At 43.5% G+C, this 22,279-nt stretch overlaps 1 protein-coding gene across 3 annotated transcripts in view; it reads left to right on the top strand.

Annotated features, from left to right (window-relative positions):
• LRFN1 (leucine rich repeat and fibronectin type III domain containing 1) overlaps positions 1-17,620 on the top strand; it is a 254,965-nt gene extending 237,345 nt beyond the window's left edge. For 2 of the 3 annotated variants that reach the window (XM_073549033.1, XM_073549034.1), the window contains exon 4: positions 15,759-17,620. In XM_073549033.1, the coding sequence (XP_073405134.1) occupies positions 15,759-16,599 (841 nt within the window). In that variant the 3' untranslated portion in view covers positions 16,600-17,620. The remainder of the gene's footprint in view (positions 1-15,758) is intronic. The other variant, XM_073549035.1, reaches the window with a different exon arrangement.
• Positions 17,621-22,279: the final 4,659 nt, after the last annotated feature.

Below are 22,279 nucleotides of genomic sequence, written 5' to 3' on the forward strand. Positions count from 1 at the left end.
CGCCGAAAACCTGATGTGTGAAAGTAGCCTTATACTTGTTGGATGCAATTCTCAGATGAGTGATAACTTGTTAATAATTGTTGGTTGCAGTGTTCAGATGAGGGACAGCTTTGAACAATATTGAATAAAAAAAATAGATCAGTTAGAAAAATCTTTTTACTCAGGTCTCCTCTTCACAAAGACCCAGTTCTCATGAGCTCTGTCCACACACGTTTTCTCCAAAATAACGTAAAGAAGGCAGTCTCACTTTGGACCATTCAGGCCACACTTCAGGTGCATTTTTAATTTACACACTCTAGACAGAAGGACAGCCTTCTCCAATTGGCTCTGACTCTCAAGGGTCCACCTAATTCAGCCCCCCATTGTCCATTTCATACAGTCATGTCTAGTTCAAGACTGTACCACTAAGCTTGACCCTGTCTGCAAAGCTAAGAGTTCTCACTGTATTCATCTATCAGCCCACAGGTTTCTCCCTAAACCTTCCTAACAGGACCCAACTATAGTAGTTCTTGGGTTTGAGGTCATCATCCTAACCTTCCACTGAGCCAACATCTGTTAGCAAATGGTAAACTTCAGTCAATTTAGCTACAGTGGAAGTCCACACAATACATCTGTAGCTCTATCTCTTAACACATCTAGACTCTATCAGCTGATACATCTCTTTTATCCAGTTGTGCTCAAAAGTTTACATACCCCGGGAGAATTTTTGCTTTCTTGGCCTTTTTTCAGAGAATATGAATGATAACACCAAAACTTTTTCTCCAGGTTGTGTGAGCAGGTTGCGGGATGCAATGACAGACAGGAGACAGAGGAATGGTTAATGTATTTACTTTAACAGATATGTACTCCACGCAGGGAGATAAAGAGTTAAACAAGGGTAATGCAGATAGCAGGTAATGAAAGGTAGGCAGGTTGCAGGTAATGTAGGGTAGGCAGGTTGCACAAACTGCAGGGGACAATGACAGTAGCAGTTTTGAAGGTATAACTTATCCGATCTGACGACTTCCAGACTGTAGAATCTACAAAACAAGCGTTGGTGCCAACAATGGTCAGCGCTGGGTTAATCGAGTGTAGTCCTGGAGATAATGACGAGCTGCGTCCTTCTGGCGGCGGTGAGTCTCTGGTGTCTCCTGCAGGGTTCTCAATCCAGCGGATGCTGTGGAGGGTAAGGCACAGGCCATAGCAATGTCAGATCCCAACGTGGCCCAATAAACATGCACCGGGGGGTCAGGATTCTGTTCACGATCAGGAACCTGGTAATTCTTAGGGCGGCACGCGCACGGTACTCACGAGCATGAGCTTGGCGCGTTTGGCACCTTGCTTTGAGGGGGCCAATGGGCACACTGTATATTTCTGTTCACAGTCTCTGCGGGAGGCTGCGAGCGGCAACAGGGGTGCTGGAGCGTGGGCCTGCGCTGCGGTGATGCTCGAGGGAAGGAGCACCCACCTCCCCCTGCTGCACGCTGTCAGTTCCCACCAAGTCTGCCTGTTTCCGCGCACGCTTTTGCCTTTTAGCCTCAGACACTACCCTTGCTGCCAAGTGCAAAGGTTGGTCTGGTTCTTTAAGCTTTCCCCCGGACAACAGAGGAGACAGCCCCGACAGTTCCGGACCTGGCGCAAGAAAGGTACCCCCAGCCCTGTCCTTCTACTTACAGTTGGGTGAAGCCATTTATTGTCAAACTACTGTGTTTTCTCTTTATAAATCATAATGACAATCCAAAACATCAAAATGACCCTGATCAAAAGTTTAAATACCTTGGTGATTTTGGCCTTATAACATGCACAGAAGTGGACACAAAAGTGTTTGAATGGCTACTAAAGGTAACATCCTCACCTGTGACAAATGCCAAGAAAATTGTTTGGAATGCAAAGAAAAACCCACAAATAACATCAGCTTAAGGGCTAATAGTCACTTGCGAGAAATGCGGACGAGAACAATCTGATAAAAAATCGGATTGCACTCGGACCAATATTATTTAATGGGTGACAACTCAGCTGACACTTTTTTCTCAGCTGAAATCGGACTGAGAAAAAAATCACAGCATGCTGCTGTGGTGCCCCTGAGGTTTTAGTCGCCACAGAGGTACTGCATCTCATCCAGGGGGTGGTATTCCATTCTCAGGTAAGGAGGGGGCACTACCCAGAACCCAGACACTTGCATCCAACAACAGAGCTCTCCAGGCCAGGGAGGGTCTAGGCAGAGAGTGTGGGTGGAGAAAGCTGCAGGGGGAAAGTTGGAGGAAGTGACAGTAAGAGAGTGAGTTAGTTGGAGCTGAGGACTTGAGCAGTGAGGAGCTCATCCTTAGACAGAACACAGTAGAAAGAGGAAAGACAGAAGAACAGAAAGATCAGCTTCAGTGGAAGAGAGGAGGAAGGGGTCCTAAGGGCACGGGTAGTGAGGAATCCACCCGTGGGGCCCGTATCCACACCGACCATAGTCGGGTGGAGGGACCAGGTCGCAGTAGGGGACCAGCTCCAGACTAGTGGAGAAACTAAGGACTCAGCTAGCTAACCGGAGGTTGCAGTATCTGCATGTGCTGCAGCCACATCCAATAGATTCGCTGAAAAGGCAGCCGGAGAGGATCAAGGGGACGTAGAGCACGTCACTTGACAAGATCCGGGGCTGCTGGCTTGGGACACTGTGTGTAAAGGAGCAGGGCACCAGAAGAGGGAGCCAGCGCAGAGAGACGGCCAGGGAAGGAACATCTGAAGGGGGTTCTGACACCGTGTACCCCAAATTACCTGAGAGCTGGCTGGACCACGACCCAGAGGACACAGCACCCCGGCTGGGGATTGTAACTGGAAGAACTGTGAGTAAAAGTGTGAAGACTGCACTCCACTGTGTCCTCTGAACTTATTTACAGCGTCACCTGCCTTGCACCACGACTACAACCACCATCATCTTCTCTAACACCTATAACTGCCCTGGGGCTTAGCTCTACCCGTGGAGAGCTGTAACAACTCTGTTGCATCACCAACAGCCCCAGCGGTCTCTTTTGCAGCGTCGGCTAACATCTTCATTGCCGAACACCACGGGGGGCGTCACAAACTATCCCCATCTTTATTACCTAAAATCATCATCTTTATTTTCATTGCACGCCCAGGGCTACGGACCGGATAACCGCTGCCGTGACATCCCCTTAAAGAACTGACTGGCCCGGTACCGAGTACCCCATGGCCCTAGGGGACACTGCACTGCGTATAGCTGCATATCTCAGAAGAGACTCACCAATGCAAGTCAATTGGTGCAAGAAAAAAATCACACAATACTCGCACCATGCGAGTGCTGTCTGATTTTTATGCATTGGTGTTCTTTGAAAAGCCGGCAGTTCATATGCGGCTACTGTAAAATCACACGGACAGGTTAGAATAGAACAGATAGAATACATATATACACATAGAATAGGTATATATATATATATATATAACAGTGACACACACACACACACACACACACACACACACACACACACACATATATATATATATATATATACTAGCTAGGAACCCGTTCTACGCCCAGGTGGCGAGCATTTTAATTGTTATATGGTCTCCCATCCTGGTATGTGCTGCCACCCTCCTATCCTGGTACGCATGGCACCCCACATTCCTATCCTGGTATCCATGGTACCCTCACCCCCCCAATCCTGGTATGCATGGCACCCCATTCTTCATCCTGGTATGCATGGTCCCCTCACCCCTCAATCCTGGTATGCATGATACTCCCTCATCCCTATCCTGGTATGCATGGTCCCCTCACCCCCAATACTGATATGCATGGCCCCCTCACCCCCTATCCTGGTATGTATGGTGCCCTCACCCCCTATCCTGGTATGCATGGTCCTCTCATCCCCCAATCCTGGTATGCATGGTACCCCTCACCCCCCAATCCTGGTATGCATGGTACTCCCTCATCCCTATCCTGGTATGCATGGTCCCCTCACCCCCTATCCTAGTATGCATGGTCCCCTCACCCCCAATCCAGGTATGCATGGCCCCTTCACCCCCTATCCTGGTATGTATGGTCCCCTCACCCCCTATCCTGGTATGCATAGTCCTCTCATCCCCCAATCCTAGTGTGCATGGTACCCCTCATCCCGGAATCCTGGTATGCATGGTCCTCTCACCCCCCAATCCTGGTATGCATGGTACTCCCTCATCCCTATCCTGGTATGTATGGACCCCTCACCCCCAATCCTGGTATGCATGGTCCTGTCATCCCCCAATTCTGGTATGCATGGTACCCCTCATCCCCCAATCCTGGTAAGCATGGTCCTCTCACCTCCCCTATCCTGTATGCATGGTTCCCTCACTCCTATTAAAACTACACACATACAAAAAAAAACAGTTATACTCACCCTTCTTTCCTGTGCTCCAGCGCTGTCACCACGTTCTGCAGGAGGCCGGGAAAGGAGTCTGGCGCCGGAGTATGCGCATGCCCACAGCGCTGTCCGGCGCCATATTGCTTCAGTAAAGTGGCGCCGGATCGCGCTATGTGCATGCGCGATTCCGGCCGCACTCCCGCCCCGGTCTTCGACCGAAGAGAAGCGCCGCGGCAACGCTCCTCCCGGTCAGGTAAGTATGTAAGTATGGCGTCGGAGATGACGGTATGCAGTGTGTACGGTACCGTCATCTCCGGCGCCATACACACTCCTCACCGCTGGCTGCCTCATTCTGTCTGGAGCCAGACTGCGGAGGCGCGTCGCGCTTGCACAGTCTATAAAGGCTTCGGACAGAGTGACGCTTACAGTGTTATAGATATATATGTATTTATATTTCATAGAGAGATACAGAAGAATAGCCGGTAATTCATTTGTTGGCTTCTGTAAAATCAATGCAGGAGCTGACAGGATAGAAGACATGGTTTACATATAGTAAACACGTGCAGAATAGTTAGATATAATAGATGTCAATGACGAATCCAATTAGTATAGTGTGTGTGCAAATTATGGGTCATGTATGTAATTAATAAATTATTTTTTCGGGAGGGGTGGAAATTACGTGGGCTCCCGCACAATTTTCTGTGCCAGAGAGGGAAAGCCAGCGACTGGGAGCAGATATTCATAGTCTAGGAAGGGACCATGGTTATTGGTCCCACCCTGGCTACAAACATCTGCCCCCAGCCACCCCAGAAATGGCACACCTCTAAGATGCGCTAATTCTGGCACTTAGCCTCTCTCTTCCCACTGCCCTGTAGCAGGTGGCAAATGGGGTAATAGTTGGGGGTTGATACCAACTTTGTATTGTAAGGTGACATCAAGCCCGGCTTAGTAATGGAGAGGTGTCAATAAGACACCTATCCATTACTAATCCTATAGTTGTGAAAGGGTTAAAAAACCCAGAATAAAGTCTTTTAATGAAATAAAGCAATAAACACAGTTTGCCATCTTTATTGTTCTGCTAATCCATGCAACGCCCTCGTTCTCCTGTAGTAAAGAAAAACTAATAAACCAACAATATACCATACCTGTCCGGCAATCAGTCCCACGCGGTAATCCATATCTGGGGGATAAACAGTTTGCAAACAGAACGGTGCTAAGATGAGACCGCCCCGGCTGCAAACTACTGCTGAATGAATGAGATGATGCCAGTGTTTGCTTCAGAGACAAGCTCTGACTTCAATCAGTCTGCCATCCCTGCCGGCCTGACCCACGCTAAACTCTGCAGCATGGGAAAATGAACAGTCATTTTCCCATGCTCAAGAGCTCAGCACGGGTCAGGCTGTGAGGCAGCGCAGCATCAGTGACATCACCGCTAGTCACTGATGCTGCTGCCGGCAGCTTCTCATTCATTCATCGGTGGTTTACAGCCGGGGAGGTCGCATTTAGCACCGCTCCTGGTTGTAAACTGTATTGCCCCCAGATATGGATTACGGCGTGGGACACACCGACGGACAGGTATGATATATTGTTGGTTTATTATTTTTTCTTTATTACAGGAGAACGAGGGTGTCGCATGGATTAGCAGAACAATAAAAATGGCAAACTGTGTTTATTGTTTTATTTCATTAAAAGACTTTATTCTGGCTGTGTGTTTTTATAACCACATAACAACTCTAGGATTAGTAATGGATAGGTGTCTTATTGACACCTCTCCATTTTTAAGCTGGGCTTGATGCACCTTACAGTAGAAAGGTGGCATCAACCCCCAACTATTACCCCATATGCCATCCGCTACATATTCTATGTATTTATATCTATTCTATTCTAACCTATTCTATTCTATACTGTATGCAGCAGATCATTTTCCGGCTTTTAATCTATCTACACTCGTCCGATTTTTTGGTCTGGAAATCGGACCGTTTTTTCTCACATATGGGTATGAGCCCTAAATACTGGACTCTCTGAAAACTAGCGGTGTGGCTGTTTCAAGATGCACAATAAGGAGACACTTGAAGAAAAATGGGCTGCATGGTTGAGTTGCCAGAAGAATACCAAATCACCCTGATCAATAATTCACATACCCCATTTCTTAATACCGTGTATTGCCCCTCTCTAACATCAATAACAGCTTGAAGTCTTTTGTGGTAGTTGTGGATGAGGTTCTTTATTTTCTCAGATGGTAAAGCTGCCCACTATTCTTGGAAAAAAGCCTCCAGTTCCTGTAAATACCTGTGCTGTCTAGCATGAACTGTACGCTTGAGATCTCCCCAGAGAGGCCCACTGATATTGAGGTCAGGAGACTGAGATGGCCACTCCAGAACCTTCATTTTGTTCTGCAATAGCCAATGACAGGTCGACTTGGCCTAGTGTTTTTGATCATTGTCATGTTGGAATGTCCAAGTACGTCCAATGTGCAACTTCCGGGCTGATGATTGCAAATTTGCCTCCAGTATTTGCTGATAACGTTCATCTTTCTTTCAACTTTGACCAAGTTTCCTGTGCTTTTGTAGCTCATACATCACCAAAACACCAGCCATCTACCTCCGTGCTTTACAGTAGGAATGGTGTTCCTTTCATTATTAGGCCTTGTTGACCTCTTTCCAATGTAACGTTTATGGTTGTGGCCAAAAAGTTAAATTTTGGTCTCAGCACGCCTAATTACCTTGTTCCAGAAGTTTTGAGCCTCGTCTCTGTGCTGTTTTGCATATTGTAGGTAAGATACTTTGTGGCATTTGCCCAATAATGGCTTTCTTCTGGCGACTCAACCATGCAGCCCATTTTTCTTCAAGTGTCTCCTTATTGTGCATCTTGAAACAGCCATGCCACTAGTTTTCAGAGAGTCCAGTATTTTAGCTGATGTTATTTGTGGGATTTTCTTTGCATCCCAAACAATTTTACTGGCATTTGTCACAGGTCACATGTGAGCATGTTACCTTTAATAGCCATTCAAACCCATTTGTGTGAGCTTCTGTGCATGTTATCAGGCCAAAATCACCAGGGTATGTAAACTTGATCAGGGTCATTTAGATGTTTTGAGTTATCATCTATAATAATAAATGCGCTAAGCAGCTTCTGTCCGGTTGTAACTTGGTGAAGTCACATGCAGACAGAAGCTGCCTTTGGAGGTAGCACTGTGCCTCTTCTGACCCACGCACACTCCCCAGCACCATATACCTTCCTAACACACACCTTCCTCACCATGCCAGCCGTCACCACACACCTCTTGCCATGTTAACCCTGAACACACACTCCTCCTCAACACACACATCTCCTCAACACACACACCTCTCACCTGTCACCATCTCCACTCACGTCCCCCCTCTTTCACTCCACAAATGACCCTTTCTCTCACTCCGTCTCTCATACTCACGCCGTCATCGCCGTTGCTCCACGATCGCCGTCGGCATCGGCACGATCCCCAACATCTTCCGCCGGCACCATCCTGGATCCAGATGTTGTCCACGCTGGCGACATGTTCTTGCGGCGACGCCATCTTGGATCGGCGAAATCCTGCGATACTCAAGATGGCGTTGGCAAAATCTCACGAGATTTCGCCTAAAGTATAAGAGGGGAGATGTGTATGATCAAAATTCTTTCATTTGGTGATATGAACTCGGATGTCAAGCTCCAGCATCATATTTGCTGCTGAGATATGTTGTTTCCCCTTTTAACAGGGCTAGGTTTTTGTGAACAGCTAAAGAGATAGTCGGGATGGCTGTTCACCACATCTCCTTCTCAAGGTGTGCTGCTCACAGTGCCGCACAACACATGGTCAACGCTACATCACTATCCTCCCGATGCGATAGCATCAGGCCTTAATCTAGTTATGATTTAAAAAGATAAAACACAGTAGTTTGACAATAAATGGCTTCACCAAACCACTAACCACGATTGAAGAAAAAGTTTGTGTTATCATTCATATTCTCTGAAAAAAGGCCAAGAAAGCAAAAATTCTGCTGGGGTATGTAAACTTTTGAGCACAACTGTATTTCACCTTCCACTCTTTGTCCACATGTTCCGCTTGGTAAAACTGCCATTCCGCTTTCCTCTCTAAGTTTTACACAGGCCACATTTTCGACTCCCAACCTCTAGTTCACCATCTACACAGCCATAGGCTACAGCGACACATCACAGAGAGAGAAGCTTGCTCCATACTGATGACCAGTTCTCAGATTAGCTACTTGCAAAGACCTTCAGCATCCATGATTAGCTCCTCATGCAGTAAGTTAATACTCTCTCCAGAATAGCATGCAACTTATGCTTTTATAGCTTCTCCTTCACCATCTAATGATGGCATGGAAGTGCAGTATATCAGCGACACCACGTTACATCTCCCAAATAGCACCAGGTAAGCCATCCATACCTCCCCAGTCACCCAGAAAACTCTCATTCCTTTGTCCGATCAAAGCACCTGACATGAAATGGTGCCAAAAGGCACCATGGCCCATCATCCCAAAGTAAAACATATATACATCATGGGATAGAAGAAATATACAAATGTGTTGATGGTATATACGTGCTCTGAAGTCATCTCTATGACCTCAGCTAATGGAGGCTTTGCACTTATGTTTTCTATTATAATGCACTTGATTTATACTTCTAAGATTAGAACTGAGAGGATTTCTGCTGTTTATGTCTGGGAGCAATGTTAACATATTTTCTTGTTCTCACTGGTGTACGTGGCACCAAAGGTCTTCTCTCTTCCTCCATCTTTTACAAACTCTACTATTCTCTTGTGCTCCCTATCACTTTCTCTCCTGCACTTCCTCTCCTATTCTTGTTTTCTATCTTATAGTTTCCTTTCTCTTTCTTATACTTGATTTCTCCATTTGTACCTTATGCCACCAGGATAGGACAAATGGTAGGCAGATTAGATGGTCACCTAGAGCACTATGTGGGATGGGGTGGTAGTGGTTGGCCGTAATGGATGCATCAAATGACCAGTAAATATCATACAACTGTTAAGCTAGCCTCGGGGAACAGTGTTGATTGGGGTAAATTCTGGAGCCATTGCCTTCAGCTGCAAAGAACTTGTGCTACCCCTGCCCATCTTAGCTGCTCAATAATCTCTGTCATTCTCCATAATTTCTCTCTTTTTTACTTGTCTTTCTGTCTCTTTTTCTTTCACCTTCTCTGTATTTTTCTCTGACTTTATCTTTCTTACATCCCTCTCTTTCTCACTTCTTCTGTGTTTCTTTCTTTCCTCTCTTTTTATGTTGTTCTTTTTTTTTCAGTGCCCGTCTTTCTTTATTTTTCATCTCTATCCTTCTCTTTTTATTCCCTCTTTCATTCTTCCTTTCTTGTTCTCTCTCTCTAACTTAATCCCCTCTCTACCCCGTTCCACCTCTTTCATTTCTCTTTCATATTTTCTCTTTCAACCTATCCTCTTATTCCTCCTTTTGTCCTTATTCCGCGCTTTCCCAAATTCTTTCTTTCACTTGTACCCTTTTCTCTCACTCTTCTTTCTTTCTTCTTTCCTTTCTCTCTTCCTTTTCCACTTTTTTCTTTTTCCTCATTCTTTCCTTTTTCTTTCTTCTCTTTTTCTGTTTTCTCTCCCTTTCGCTCTCTCACCTGTCCTCTAGACTTCCAACTTCCTCCCACCATTTCTTCTCCTTGGCTCTCTCCATTTCCGCCCATCTACCTACCTCTTTTCCTCTCCCTCACTATTTTTTTCAACTTTCACCATTATTGCCTCCTTCTATCCATCACTTTCCCATTGTTTACTCCTTTTTCTGCCTCTCAGCTGTCTTCCTTTTAAACTTCTCACTTCCCTCTCTTTCCTTATCTCCTTTCATCTTCCATTCTTTCCTTTTCTTCCTCCCCCTTTTCTCTATCCTTGCTTCGTTCTCTCTTCCTCTTTGCTTTCACGGTCTTGATTTTTCTCCTCTCCCCTTTTCTCTCACTATGTTTTCTTGACCACCACAGAGTGTTCCTCTTCTATATAGAAATCAATGGACGGTCCGCATCGCATAGTAAATTCAATAATACATTCATTAAAGTAGGTTTCCAGTCTTCTACAAACAGAGCTTAATAATTGTATAATGAAGAGTTATGAAAATAGATGATGTGCATTTTCGAGATAGCTGTCTGCAGTCAATGAATGGAAATTCTTATTCCTTTTGTTTAGGATTTGGATCCTTGTTGTGACCTTGTCGTGCGCACATCTCCTGTACAATGTAGGTCTAGGTCAGATCTCATGTACATGGGGACTTACCTAAAAAGAAGCACAGAACTCCTATCGGACCCCCAGTATAGCTCACAGCAGCAGGCTCTATCTCATCAGAATGTCCTGGGCAAAATCGGTAACAGTCTCCTCACCTACCATGTGCCATTTATAGTACTGTTACCTGTCTAAGCAGATGAGGATTTTGCCTATCTATTTGATATCTAACAATCTATCTAGAAAGAATGCTGCATGCACTGAATACATGAAATGTACACTGCATTACTGCCATATAGATTATACTAAAATGAAGGTATCTGGTGCTCAACTTGGTCAATTTGTGTGTGCCCACCAGCCATGACAAGGCTCATATTTTTCTAGAGACATCCTAAACTTTTTTTTTATCAGCCAAAAAGTCTCCAAATTTAAAAAACAAGTGGGATCCAGCAATAACGAAAAACAGCCTTAGACAGATGGGAGGAGCTCTGCTAACGAGGCAGTCACCACCTCAGATTGTAGGCTGCAAAGAAACATATGTGACCAGAGTCCCTTGACAAAACGAGACAGCAGGAAAAATGTGCAAGCTGCTGTGACCGTAATATATACAGTACAAACCGAACACTGATGGGTTGTACCTGTAATTAGATGTGTAGGTTTTTGGACAAGGAGAGGTCGTATACTAAACAAAAGGTTAAGGTCCCATCAATGAAAGTGTGCCTTGTCATGGCCAGTGAGCACACAAACACTGGCTGATTTATTCTGTATAGTGGAAATGCAGTTTACATTTAATAAATTCAATCTTTGTAAATATCTTGCTGCACAAAGTGTGAGGCTGCACTCTGTAGCTTGTATCTTTCTATGTTTCCTTCCTCCTTTCTTTATTTCTTTCCCTTTTCTCTTTCCTTCTTTATATTCTTTTTTCCTTTCTCTTTTTTCTCTTTCTTCTTTTTTTATTTCTTACTTCCTTTCTTTGTTTCCTTCATTCTCTCTTTCTTTCTTTTTCTTTTTTTAAATTCTTCATTTTTCCTTCTTTAGTTTCATCTCTCTCTTTTTCTTTCTGTCTCTATTTTTAGTTTTTTCTTTTCTTAATTTTCCTCTTTATTTGTTTCTTTCTTTTTTTCCTAATTTCTTTTATTTCTTTCATTCTGTCTGTTTTTTCCTTTTTCCTGTCTTTCCTTCATTGTTCCCTTCTTCCTACCTTATTTCCTTCTTTCCTTCTTATTTCCTTACTTTCTTCTTTTTTCCTTAATTTCCTTTTTTCTTGTTCTGTCTCTTTTTACATTCCTGTTCTTGTTTCTTTCCTTCTTTCTATTTTTTTCTTTTTTCTTTCTCTTTCTTTCTTTCTTTCTATCTTTTTTTTCTTTTCTTCCCTTCTTTATTTCATTCTCTCTTTTTCTTGCTTTATTTCTTTCTCAAATTTTCTTTATTTCTTTTTATTATTCTTTATTTATTGCTTTATTTCCTTCTTTTTTTCTTTTTTGCTTTTCTTTCTTTTTTCTTTCCTTTCCTTGTTTCTTTCCTTCTTTCTATTTTTTTATTTTTCGTTTTTCTTCCTTTTTCTCTATCTATCTATCTATTTATCTATCTTTCTTTCTTTCCTTCATTCTTTTGCTCTCATCCACAAAATACAAAGAACTAAAAATAACTAAGGTTGCTTAAAACCTGAAAAAAGGTACCGTAATTAGTCTGCTGACTGTAGACCGTAATATATGCATTAATCGGCCCGCTGCACTAACTCAACCCCATGTGATTTATTGATCCTCCACATCTATCTAGTTTTTATCCTACGCTCTCCTTCCGTATTGCAGTCATACAGCGAGAGTTGCGCAGCTTCAAGTGCAGTTCAATTTATTTCACTTATTTTTCGTACATATACTGTAATAAAAAGCGAGCAGGTTTGAAAAACATTTAGGAGCGGAAACTGTGTTTAATAAAGGGTTAAACTGTGATCCACAAGTTGCTCCTCTGGATTTGTGAAATTAGCAGTATTGTATTGCCGATATTGTGTTCAGAGTCCCGCAATCGCCTGTTTTCTCTTCCTCGTCCTTCTGTTGGTTTCCTGCCGAAAACTCCCAGCTGGTCACAAATATTTATCGTTTCTGCCTAATGAGCCTTGAAATATACTTAAAAAAACATTAGACTTTACTCATTCCCTTGAAAATATAAGCTGCCCAGACACTAAAATGCTTAAAAGTCATGCCCCAGTTTCCTGAGTTGACACTTTTTCCTTACAATTTTCCATGATCGCGTAAAATATACTCACAGTTTTTGGACCTGGATTGGGATTTTTTTGGAGCTACCAAATAAACTATTCAGAGGACCCATCCTCCATCTGTGTAGAGCAACTGTAAGGGAACCTATCAACAGCTTTAGGGTCACCAAGATAAGTATCTTGCTGGGTAGGGTAGTAAAAATCAAGTTGATAAATATTTTTCTACCTACAAATGGATTTACCATTAACTTTGAACCTTTATGTAAATGAATCTGCAAGTTCAACGAAGTCAGGACTATCACCTGCAAGTGCACAAATCCCCATCAAGTACACAAATCCTCCGCAAGTGCACAAATCCCCAGCAAGTGCATGGATCTCCTGCTTTCTTACTCACCTAGACTAGTCCTCAGCAATAGAAAATGTAGGGGCACAGAAAAACCTCAGTTAAAGAAGCACTCCTCCTCCCATCAAAGTTTTTATCCTCTTAATATATTGCAATTATTATATTATACAGCACTGTGTACTTACAATTGCTCATTTTGCCTTTCTACACAGCTAATTCTTCTCTTTTCTCTGTTCTATGTAGAAACAGGAAGTCCCTTTTCCCTGTGTAAGCAGGTTTCAGGATGCATTGGCAGACAGGAGGCAGAGCAAGGGTTAACAATTTTATTTAACAATGGGATACTCCATGCAGGGAGGTCAACCATTAATTGAGGGAACAAACAGTTCAATTTGCAAAGGATATGCAAAGTTAAGGAACAAGGATCAGCTAACAGCAGTTCTTGTGAATCCTGCTGGGAAGTCAATAGCACCAACAATGGCTGGCGCGGTGTTTGTCCAAGAAGGTCCTGTAGGCAATGAATATCCATCTCCGGTACCTTCCGCTAAGCCCCTAGTCATAAATCCATGCGACCGAAACAAAGCTGCAGCGCTGTCCGGGTCCAACGTAGAACGGCAAGTATAAACTGGCAAAATCAGGGCACAAGTGTCTGTCCCGTACCCGGTTGCTCTTATGTGGCCCTTGCACTGTACTCATGGACACAGCGCGTACCTTGCTTTCTGGCAGTCACCAGGCCCACCGCACCTCTCTCACTCAAGTCCGTGCTGTTGGTGACGGGAGTATACGGATGCTGGTCGGGTCAATGCTGGTGCTCGCAGGAAGGAGTACTCCTCTCTCTTGCTACTGGAGAATGCACGGCACCTCTCAGTGCAGCAGTCTCTCTGCAGATGGCGGGGCCCAACAACCAATGCGGCCTTTCTCAGTGGCGGTACTCGGGGGGGGGGGAGCATGCCGCTCACCTGACTGCACGCTGCTGCGGGTTGGCGCCAAACTCCCTGCTCCTGTGCGCGCTTTTTCTTTTATGTCACTCTGCCTCCCCAGGTCATGAGGTTGGTCCGGCTTCTCATTTCTTCCCCCAGGCAACAGGGGGATGCAGCCTCAACAGTTCCGGACCCGGCAAGCAGGTACCCACAGCCCGGTCTTCCCTCTTACACCTACTATAAAATCCTTCTCCAACTTCTCTACTCCTGGCCCTGTCGGGGACTTTTGCAGTGATGACTCATGCAGGAATAATTGACCTCCTGTTCCTACATAGAGCTTAAAAGGAGTCAGCTAGTCTGTTTTTAATCACAAGATGTCATAGACCTAATGGAAAAGAGAGAAATTAACTGGGTAGAAAGGCAAAATGAGCAATTGTAAGTACACAGTACTATATAATATGATGACTGCAATATAATAAGATAAAACATTTGAGGGAGTGCTTCTTTTAGCACATGGGTTAATGCAAGAGGATAATTATGCACTAGCCAGATTTGACACTCATGATGAAGATGCACTAATTCCTGGGTACAGCATCAATACTCTGCATTATTCTCTGGCAAGTGCCAACCCATTTAATTAACTGATTTCTGGGGGTGGTGTTAGGCATAAAATATAGCAGATAATCAACGTACTTGCAATGCATGCCCCTTGAGTACTTGTCAGACTTTGGCCTGTCCTTAGTGCACATGGTGGGAATTGTCCTGCCCCTTGGTGCTCTTGGTGGCAGTTGGCCTGCGTGCAGTGCATTTGCCAGGAATTGGACTGTCCTTGGTCTACTTGTACTATTTTACTTGGAAACATATCTTTTATCTATGTATAAACTGTTTGTAGCCAGGAAGATATGTCTGAACTTGTATTTTACTGTCATACACACTAATGTAATTAATTTGGCACCACCAATGCTCATGATGAGCATCCTTTAAATTTTTTCATGTCCAGAAAGGCTATTCTGCAGGGATAGGGAAAGAACGCTAAAATCATGTTGGGCTGCTTTACTGGAACAGCGGCTTCAGGGAGAAAATGAATTTGTATCTTCCCTGCGGCTGCTCACTTCCAGACATCAGGGTGGTGCAGGTTGCTGTAACAGTTACTGTTAACTATACCATGATCACCATTGTAATCCCTCCCCAAAACTTTTATTGACCGCGTGCTCTATGGCATGTGTTCAGCATGTGGGAAGAGATTAGAGCCGCAATCAATGTGTAGTCCGTTAACTGTCACAGCCCCCTGCAACCGCCCTGATGACTGGAAGCAAGCAGCTGCAGGGAAGATATAAGTTTATGTTCTACGTGTAGCCTCAACACGCAACTCCACTAAAGCAGTCATTTATGATTTTAATGCTGTATCCTGCAGATTGATTCCATACCTACAAGTAACTAGCGTCTCTATACAGGACGGGTTCCCTTTAAACATTTTTTTATTATGATGCATATAGAACATGTTAATAATAAAATCTAATAGATTATATGTGAGTCATCCCAAAAGAAATAAACCCTAGTTGCAAGACACTACTTAAGAGGTCTGTCTTGTGTAGGACCTTTGGGATGAATATTGGCGGGCCTGACTGTGACATTATTATTTATCGCACATCTGTTGTAAACATTTTAATGTAGAAATGTTAGAACATGTTTCTTCTGAGCACACTGAACATTTTTGTTTTCTTCTGTTTTCTTCTTATAGAATGATCCCACCAAGTAATCGAAGCTTCCTGGTCAATGACTTGGCTCCTGGACGAGAGTATGACCTCTGTGTCCTGGCTGTCTACGATGATGGGATGACTTCACTCACAGCCACTCGGGTGGTGGGATGCGTCCAGTTCAATACAAAAGAAGAAGCTGCACAGTGCCAACCGCTTCACACCCAATTTCTAGGTGGAACTATGATCATTATCATTGGTGGGATAATTGTAGCTTCCGTGTTGGTGTTTATCATCATCCTGATGATCCGATATAAAGTGTACAGCGGTCAGGAAGAAATCGGCAAAGCAAGGGTCAGTAATGTATATTCTCAAACAAATGGGCAACAGGGCATGGCCTGTGCTCATTCCTGTGCCAAGTTGGGAGAAAATAACTATGAACCTTTGCCCCCAGCTTCCAAAGAACCCACAATGGAGGGCAAAGACCCTGGTAAAGGGGAGAACAAACCTAATTCATCTATTCCAGCTCCTCTGATGGAAATGGACAAGAGGAGAACTAAGACATCTAGTGATCTTCAAACAGTGGCTCTTTTGTCTTCTCTCTCTGGAGACCAGACAGAGACCAGCGCATTGGGCTCCACCACCTCATTATGTATGATTACAGAAGGGCAAGCACACGTAGGGCCCAAAGCTCCTCCCAGGACTTATCAACATAGATTCTCCTTTGATGGAGACTATACCTTGTTCCAGAGCCACAGTTACCCTCGCAGGGCACGGACAAAGAGACATATGTCCGCCTTGGAATTAAACAACCAAGAAGCTGCCCTTGGACATCGGAGAGTCACATTTAGCAGCACAGAGTGGATGCTAGAGAGCACCGTGTGAAAAGTACAGTAGTTCACAACTTTTTTTTGACGGAGCAGGTAACATGGAGGGACACGTCTTATGATACTTTATGTCTCAGCAATCATGTTAGGGGCACATCAAACCTTTCTATTAAAGTTCTGCATTTTGTTGCCATGTTTAATATCTCTGTACACTTTCTGAGCAGAGAGAAAATTTTTGGATACAAGGCTGTGTTCATGCCAAGTTTAACTCATATTCATGTTGTCGTAGATTGTGTACTGTGTCATGAGCGAACCTCATTGATTCCTTGAAGTGTACAGATATATTCTACATTGGTAAATGATGGATTTGGAAGACGCATTGGCACTGCTTTCTTGAGAGTCTTAATGTTGTCTGTTTCTCTAGAGCCCATCACCCAATGTTGCCATGTGACGCAGAACAAGATGAACACCATATCATACTCAAGAGCTAACCAAGAATTTTTTCAACATGATCCTCCAACTTGCCCCGAGGAAAACTGATCCACATCTTTGCCCTATTGTGAGCCCCTCCTTCCGCTGGTTTGGGGATCTCGAGGGATATAGTTCTGCTTGGGTTGTGGTACATGAATGCTGAGCCCTTAAAGCAGTGCCTTAAACCAAGAGAGAGACCAGCACACAAGCTTTCTGGAACCCTTTGTGACCTTTCCTCTAAAGGGACGGAGACACCGGTTCATCAGGGGGAAACAGGACATATGCACAAACGACACGATACCCACCAAACCTACTGTACAAAGCCTTCTGCACAGTAGGAAGAGGGGAAGCTTAGAGGGATTTGTTGACCACATCGTTTGGGTCCTGACACCGTAATCCTTCTGTACATCTAGCTGGTCTGGATCCTTTCTGAGTTACTCAAAATCAGGAGCCTTTCTGGGACTTTGCAGGAAGAGAAATCATCTGGAATTGACAAGCACAAGTTTTTACATTAAAAACGTGTGTCGCCCTCTCTCTCCGCAGCACCTATATCATTGTGGAGAGAGATGCCAGTTGGGTACAGCGGGAAATAAAAGTCCTTTCTGTGACTGCTCTGTGTGTCCGTTGTGGTTATTTCTTCTTCGGAAAAGATACCAACATGGGGTCGCATGTATGTGGCATATTCCTTTAAGAAAGTCAATAGAAACAATTGGATCCTGAGGCTACAAATGTAGCAGGACTCGGAGTTCTACCATATATGCTATCAATGCAATAGGCAGACTAGATAAAGCTATGTTTTATTGCAGTGGTGTAGCTATAGGGAGGACAAAGGTAGATGTTGCATCTCGGCTCTAAGATCCAAGGTTTCAAAGTGCCGTCTTCCACATACTAGCATTATAAATGGCACATGGTAGGCGGCAGCTCCGAAGCATCAATTTTTGCCTGTGTATATAAAAAGCATATTCAGTTCATTGACATCAAGCAGAGACTTACTTCAATGCTGAGGGATTGAAATGCAAAGTTTATTCAATTACTTTTTTAAGACAGAACCGTGATGCTTCACGTCATTTTTTAAGTTTTTTTTTAATTAAAACTTAATTTAATCTTTGGCAGTCATTAAAAAAAACTCCAAGCACTATTTTAAATGACCTATTTTATTATGTGTCATTTTTTTCACCTTAATGTGACATAATAATTTTTTTCTGGAAGGTTTTCAACCATGGTAAGAGTTGAAAGCTTTGTGCAATTAGAGAATGACACATTATTTACAGTGGGGAAAAAAAGTATTTAGTCAGTCAGCAATAGTGCAAGTTCCACCACTTAAAAAGATGAGAGGCGTCTGTAATTTACATCATAGGTAGACCTCAACTATGGGAGACAAACTGAGAAAAAAAAATCCAGAAAATCACATTGTCTGTTTTTTTTTTCATTTTATTTGCATATTATGGTGGAAAATAAGTATTTGGTCAGAAACAAAATTTCATCTCAATACTTTGTGATATATCCTTTGTTGGCAATGACAGAGGTCAAACGTTTTCTGTAAGTCTTCACAAGGTTGCCACACACTGTTGTTGGTATGTTGGCCCATTCCTCCTTGCAGATCTCCTCTAGAGCAGTGATGTTTTTGGCTTTTCGCTTGGCAACACGGACTTTCAACTCCCTCCAAAGGTTTTCTATAGGGTTGAGATCTGGAGACTGGCTAGGCCACTCCAGGACCTTGAAATGCTTCTTACGAAGCCACTCCTTAGTTGCCCTGGCGGTGTGCTTTGGATCATTGTCATGTTGAAAGACCCAGCCACGTTTCATCTTCAATGCCCTTGCTGATGGAAGGAGGTTTGCACTCAAAATCTCACGATACATGGCCCCATTCATTCTTTCATGTACCCGGATCAGTCGTCCTGGCCCCTTTGCAGAGAAACAGCCCCAAAGCATGATGTTTCCACCACCATGCTTTACAGTAGGTATGGTGTTTGATAGATGCAACTCAGTATTCTTTTTCCTCCAAACACGACAAGTTGTGTTTCTACCAAACAGTTCCAGTTTGGTTTCATCAGACCATAGGACATTCTCCCAAAACTCCTCTGGATCATCCAAATGCTCTCTAGCAAACTTCAGACGGGCCCGGACATGTACAGGCTTAAGCAGTGGGACACGTCTGGCACTGCAGGATCTGAGTCCATGGTGGCGTAGTGTGTTACTTATGGTAGGCCTTGTTACATTGGTCCCAGCTCTCTGCAGTTCATTCACTAGGTCTCCCCGCGTGGTTCTGGGATTTTTGCTCACCGTTCTTGTGATCATTCTGACCCCACGGGGTGGGATTTTGCGTGGAGCACCAGATCGAGGGAGATTATCAGTGGTCTTGTATGTCTTCCATTTTCTAATTATTGCTCCCACAGTTGATTTCTTCACTCCAAGCTGGTTGGCTATTGCAGATTCAGTCTTCCCAGCCTGGTGCAGGGCTACAATTTTGTTTCTGGTGTCCTTTGACAGCTCTTTGGTCTTCACCATAGTGGAGTTTGGAGTCAGACTGTTTGAGGGTGTGCACAGGTGTCTTTTTATACTGATAACAAGTTTAAACAGGTGCCATTACTACAGGTAATGAGTGGAGGAAAGAGGAGACTCTTAAAGAAGAAGTTACAGGTCTGTGAGAGCCAGAAATCTTGATTGCTTGTTTCTGACCAAATACTTATTTTCCACCATAATATGCAAATAAAATGAAAAAAAAAACAGACAATGTGATTTTCTGGATTTTTTTTTATCAGTTTGTCTCCCATAGTTGAGGTCTACCTATGATGTAAATTACAGACGCCTCTCATCTTTTTAAGTGGTGGATCTTGCACTATTGCTGACTGACTAAATACTTTTTTTCCCCACTGTAAGTCAGGTTTTTATCATAGATATTTTTTATATGGCTACCGTATTCATATAATAAAAGGTGAAAAAAATCCAGAGAAAAAAAGCAGTTTTTATATTGGCTAAAGGAGTAGACAGTTCTGATCCTTTGACTGCTTTGCTGTGTAGACAGGAACAGGGTTAGCAGGGTCATGTCAATATTTTTAGCTAGCAGGGAGAATTAAATGGTGTTTATCATTTCAGCAAACTTTGCACATATCAATAATTCAAGAAATTCTAAGAAACTTTGTAATCTATCCTATCAGAGAAATAGGTTTCTTTCTCCTCTTATGGGCCACTTCTTCTCTCTGCTGACTCTAAGGCTGTGTGCACACGCTGCGGATTTTGCTGCGGTTCCGCAGCGGTTTTGGCCGCTGCGGACCCGCAGCAGTTTCTGCTGCGGTGTACAGTACAATGATTCCCTATGGGAATCAAAAACCGCAGTGCAGACGGTGCGGAATTTTCCGCGCGGATTATCTGCGGTTTTCAATCCGCAGAAAGAATTGACACGTCAATTCTTTCTGCGGATTCTCCTGCGGTTTGCCATCTCCTCCATTGAGGAGATGAAAAACCGCAGGGCAAAACCGCAGAGCAATCCGCAGGTAAAACCGCAGGTCTTTTGACCTGCGGTTTCACCTGCGGATTGTACAAAAAACCGCGCGGATGAATCCGCACCTTTTCCGCAGCGTGTGCACACAGCCTTAAAGAGGACTTGTAACCAAGTCAAAAGTGGGAGGTTTTTGCTCTACTTTTATTCAAGTGCTCCCCTAATTATTTATTTTTTAAAAAATCTGCCATGTGGTTCCAAATATTTTACCTTTTTATACAATGGTAATTTTTAGGGGTTTCACCAAGGTGGTGGGACTCATAGGTTGCTCTTGGGGGGTGTCTTTTCATTTCTACCCTGTAACACCCACCTTGCCAAAGACCATAAAAATTATCACCAAATAAAAAGGTCCATATCTCTTGAACCATATGGAGGATTTAAAAAAAAAAAAAATACACACACTGCATACACAGAGGAGCAGCAGGAATAAAATAAGAGCAAAATCGGGACACTTTTGACCTGGTGAAAAGTCCTCTTTAAACTCATCATTCACGCAAAAAAAATTCTTATCTGCTTTGGTCTAAACAAGAGAGCTCATTGACGTTTCAGATTAATGCTGCCATATGACATTTAGGGAAAGGGAGAAAAACAAAAGTGAGACGCAGATGGTGCTGCTGCTTTTTAGTAGACATTAAATCTCTTCCACATCTGGATTCACAGCTACTCTACTCAGTAATGCTGTATGATGTCCTCCATGCTTCTGAATATGTGCAACGTAGAAACAGGTGACAAGCCAAGAAAAAAAACAAAATGAGGGTATGTGCACACGCTGCAAATTCTGCTGCGGATCCGCAGCGGATTTGGCCTTGTGGATCCACAGCAGTTCCGCAGACATTGTACAATACAATGTTAGCCAATGGGATTTCAAATCCACAGTGCACATGCTGCCGATTTTTCCGTGCTGAATTGCTGCGGTTTTAAATCCGCAGCATGTCAATTCTTTCTGCGGATTCCGCAGCGGTTTGACACCTGTTCCATTGTCCAGGTGTCAATCCGCAGGGGAAAACCGCTGGCAAATCCACAGGTCACTTTACCTGCGGTTTTACCTGCAAATCCGCAGGTGAATCCGCAGCGTGTGCACTCACCCTGAGGCTATACCCTATAGTAAGTAAACAAGTAAATAGTAATAGTACATGTAAATATCATAGGGTATTTAGTTAACACTATTTTGATAAAAAAAAATGCAAAAAGCAGTTTCAGGGGTGACAAGGTGTAACAGTCCTATCCCGTCTCAAGTATAAAAAACCTTACCTTGTGTCAACCGACCTCAATGTGAATGAGGGCAGAGCAGGACAGGCGCTCAATTGTTCAGAAACCTGTCCATAGGAAGCTGTATAAATGAAATGCGTAGTTCAGAAAGGGGAGCCATGCCTCTGTTTGTGCAAAGTACAAGAAACTACAGCAAAAACCAAAGAAATGAGCCGGAGCATAGCTGATATAAGTGTAATGTATAAGAGCACATTCACACTGTGGCCATTTCACAGACAAAACCGAAGGAAAAAGCAAAATGAGCAAATACCCTATAGTAAGTAAATAGTAATAATACATATAAATATCATAAGATTCTTAGTTAACGCAAGGTGAGGTTTTTATACTAGACATGAGATCGGACCTTCACGATTGGATACACCTTGTCGTGGTGGGATGACTTTTACGTTTTTTTTAAAATCAAAATAGTGTTAACTAAGTACCCAACGTTATTTACATGTGCTATTACTATTTATCTCTTTACTTGCTATAGGGTGTATGCTTATTTTGTTTTTACTTG

Source organism: Dendrobates tinctorius, unplaced genomic scaffold (genome assembly GCF_039654945.1).
Source record: "Dendrobates tinctorius isolate UK_male_01 unplaced genomic scaffold, ASM3965494v1 ptg000158l, whole genome shotgun sequence".
Classification (NCBI taxonomy): domain Eukaryota; kingdom Metazoa; phylum Chordata; class Amphibia; order Anura; family Dendrobatidae; genus Dendrobates; species Dendrobates tinctorius.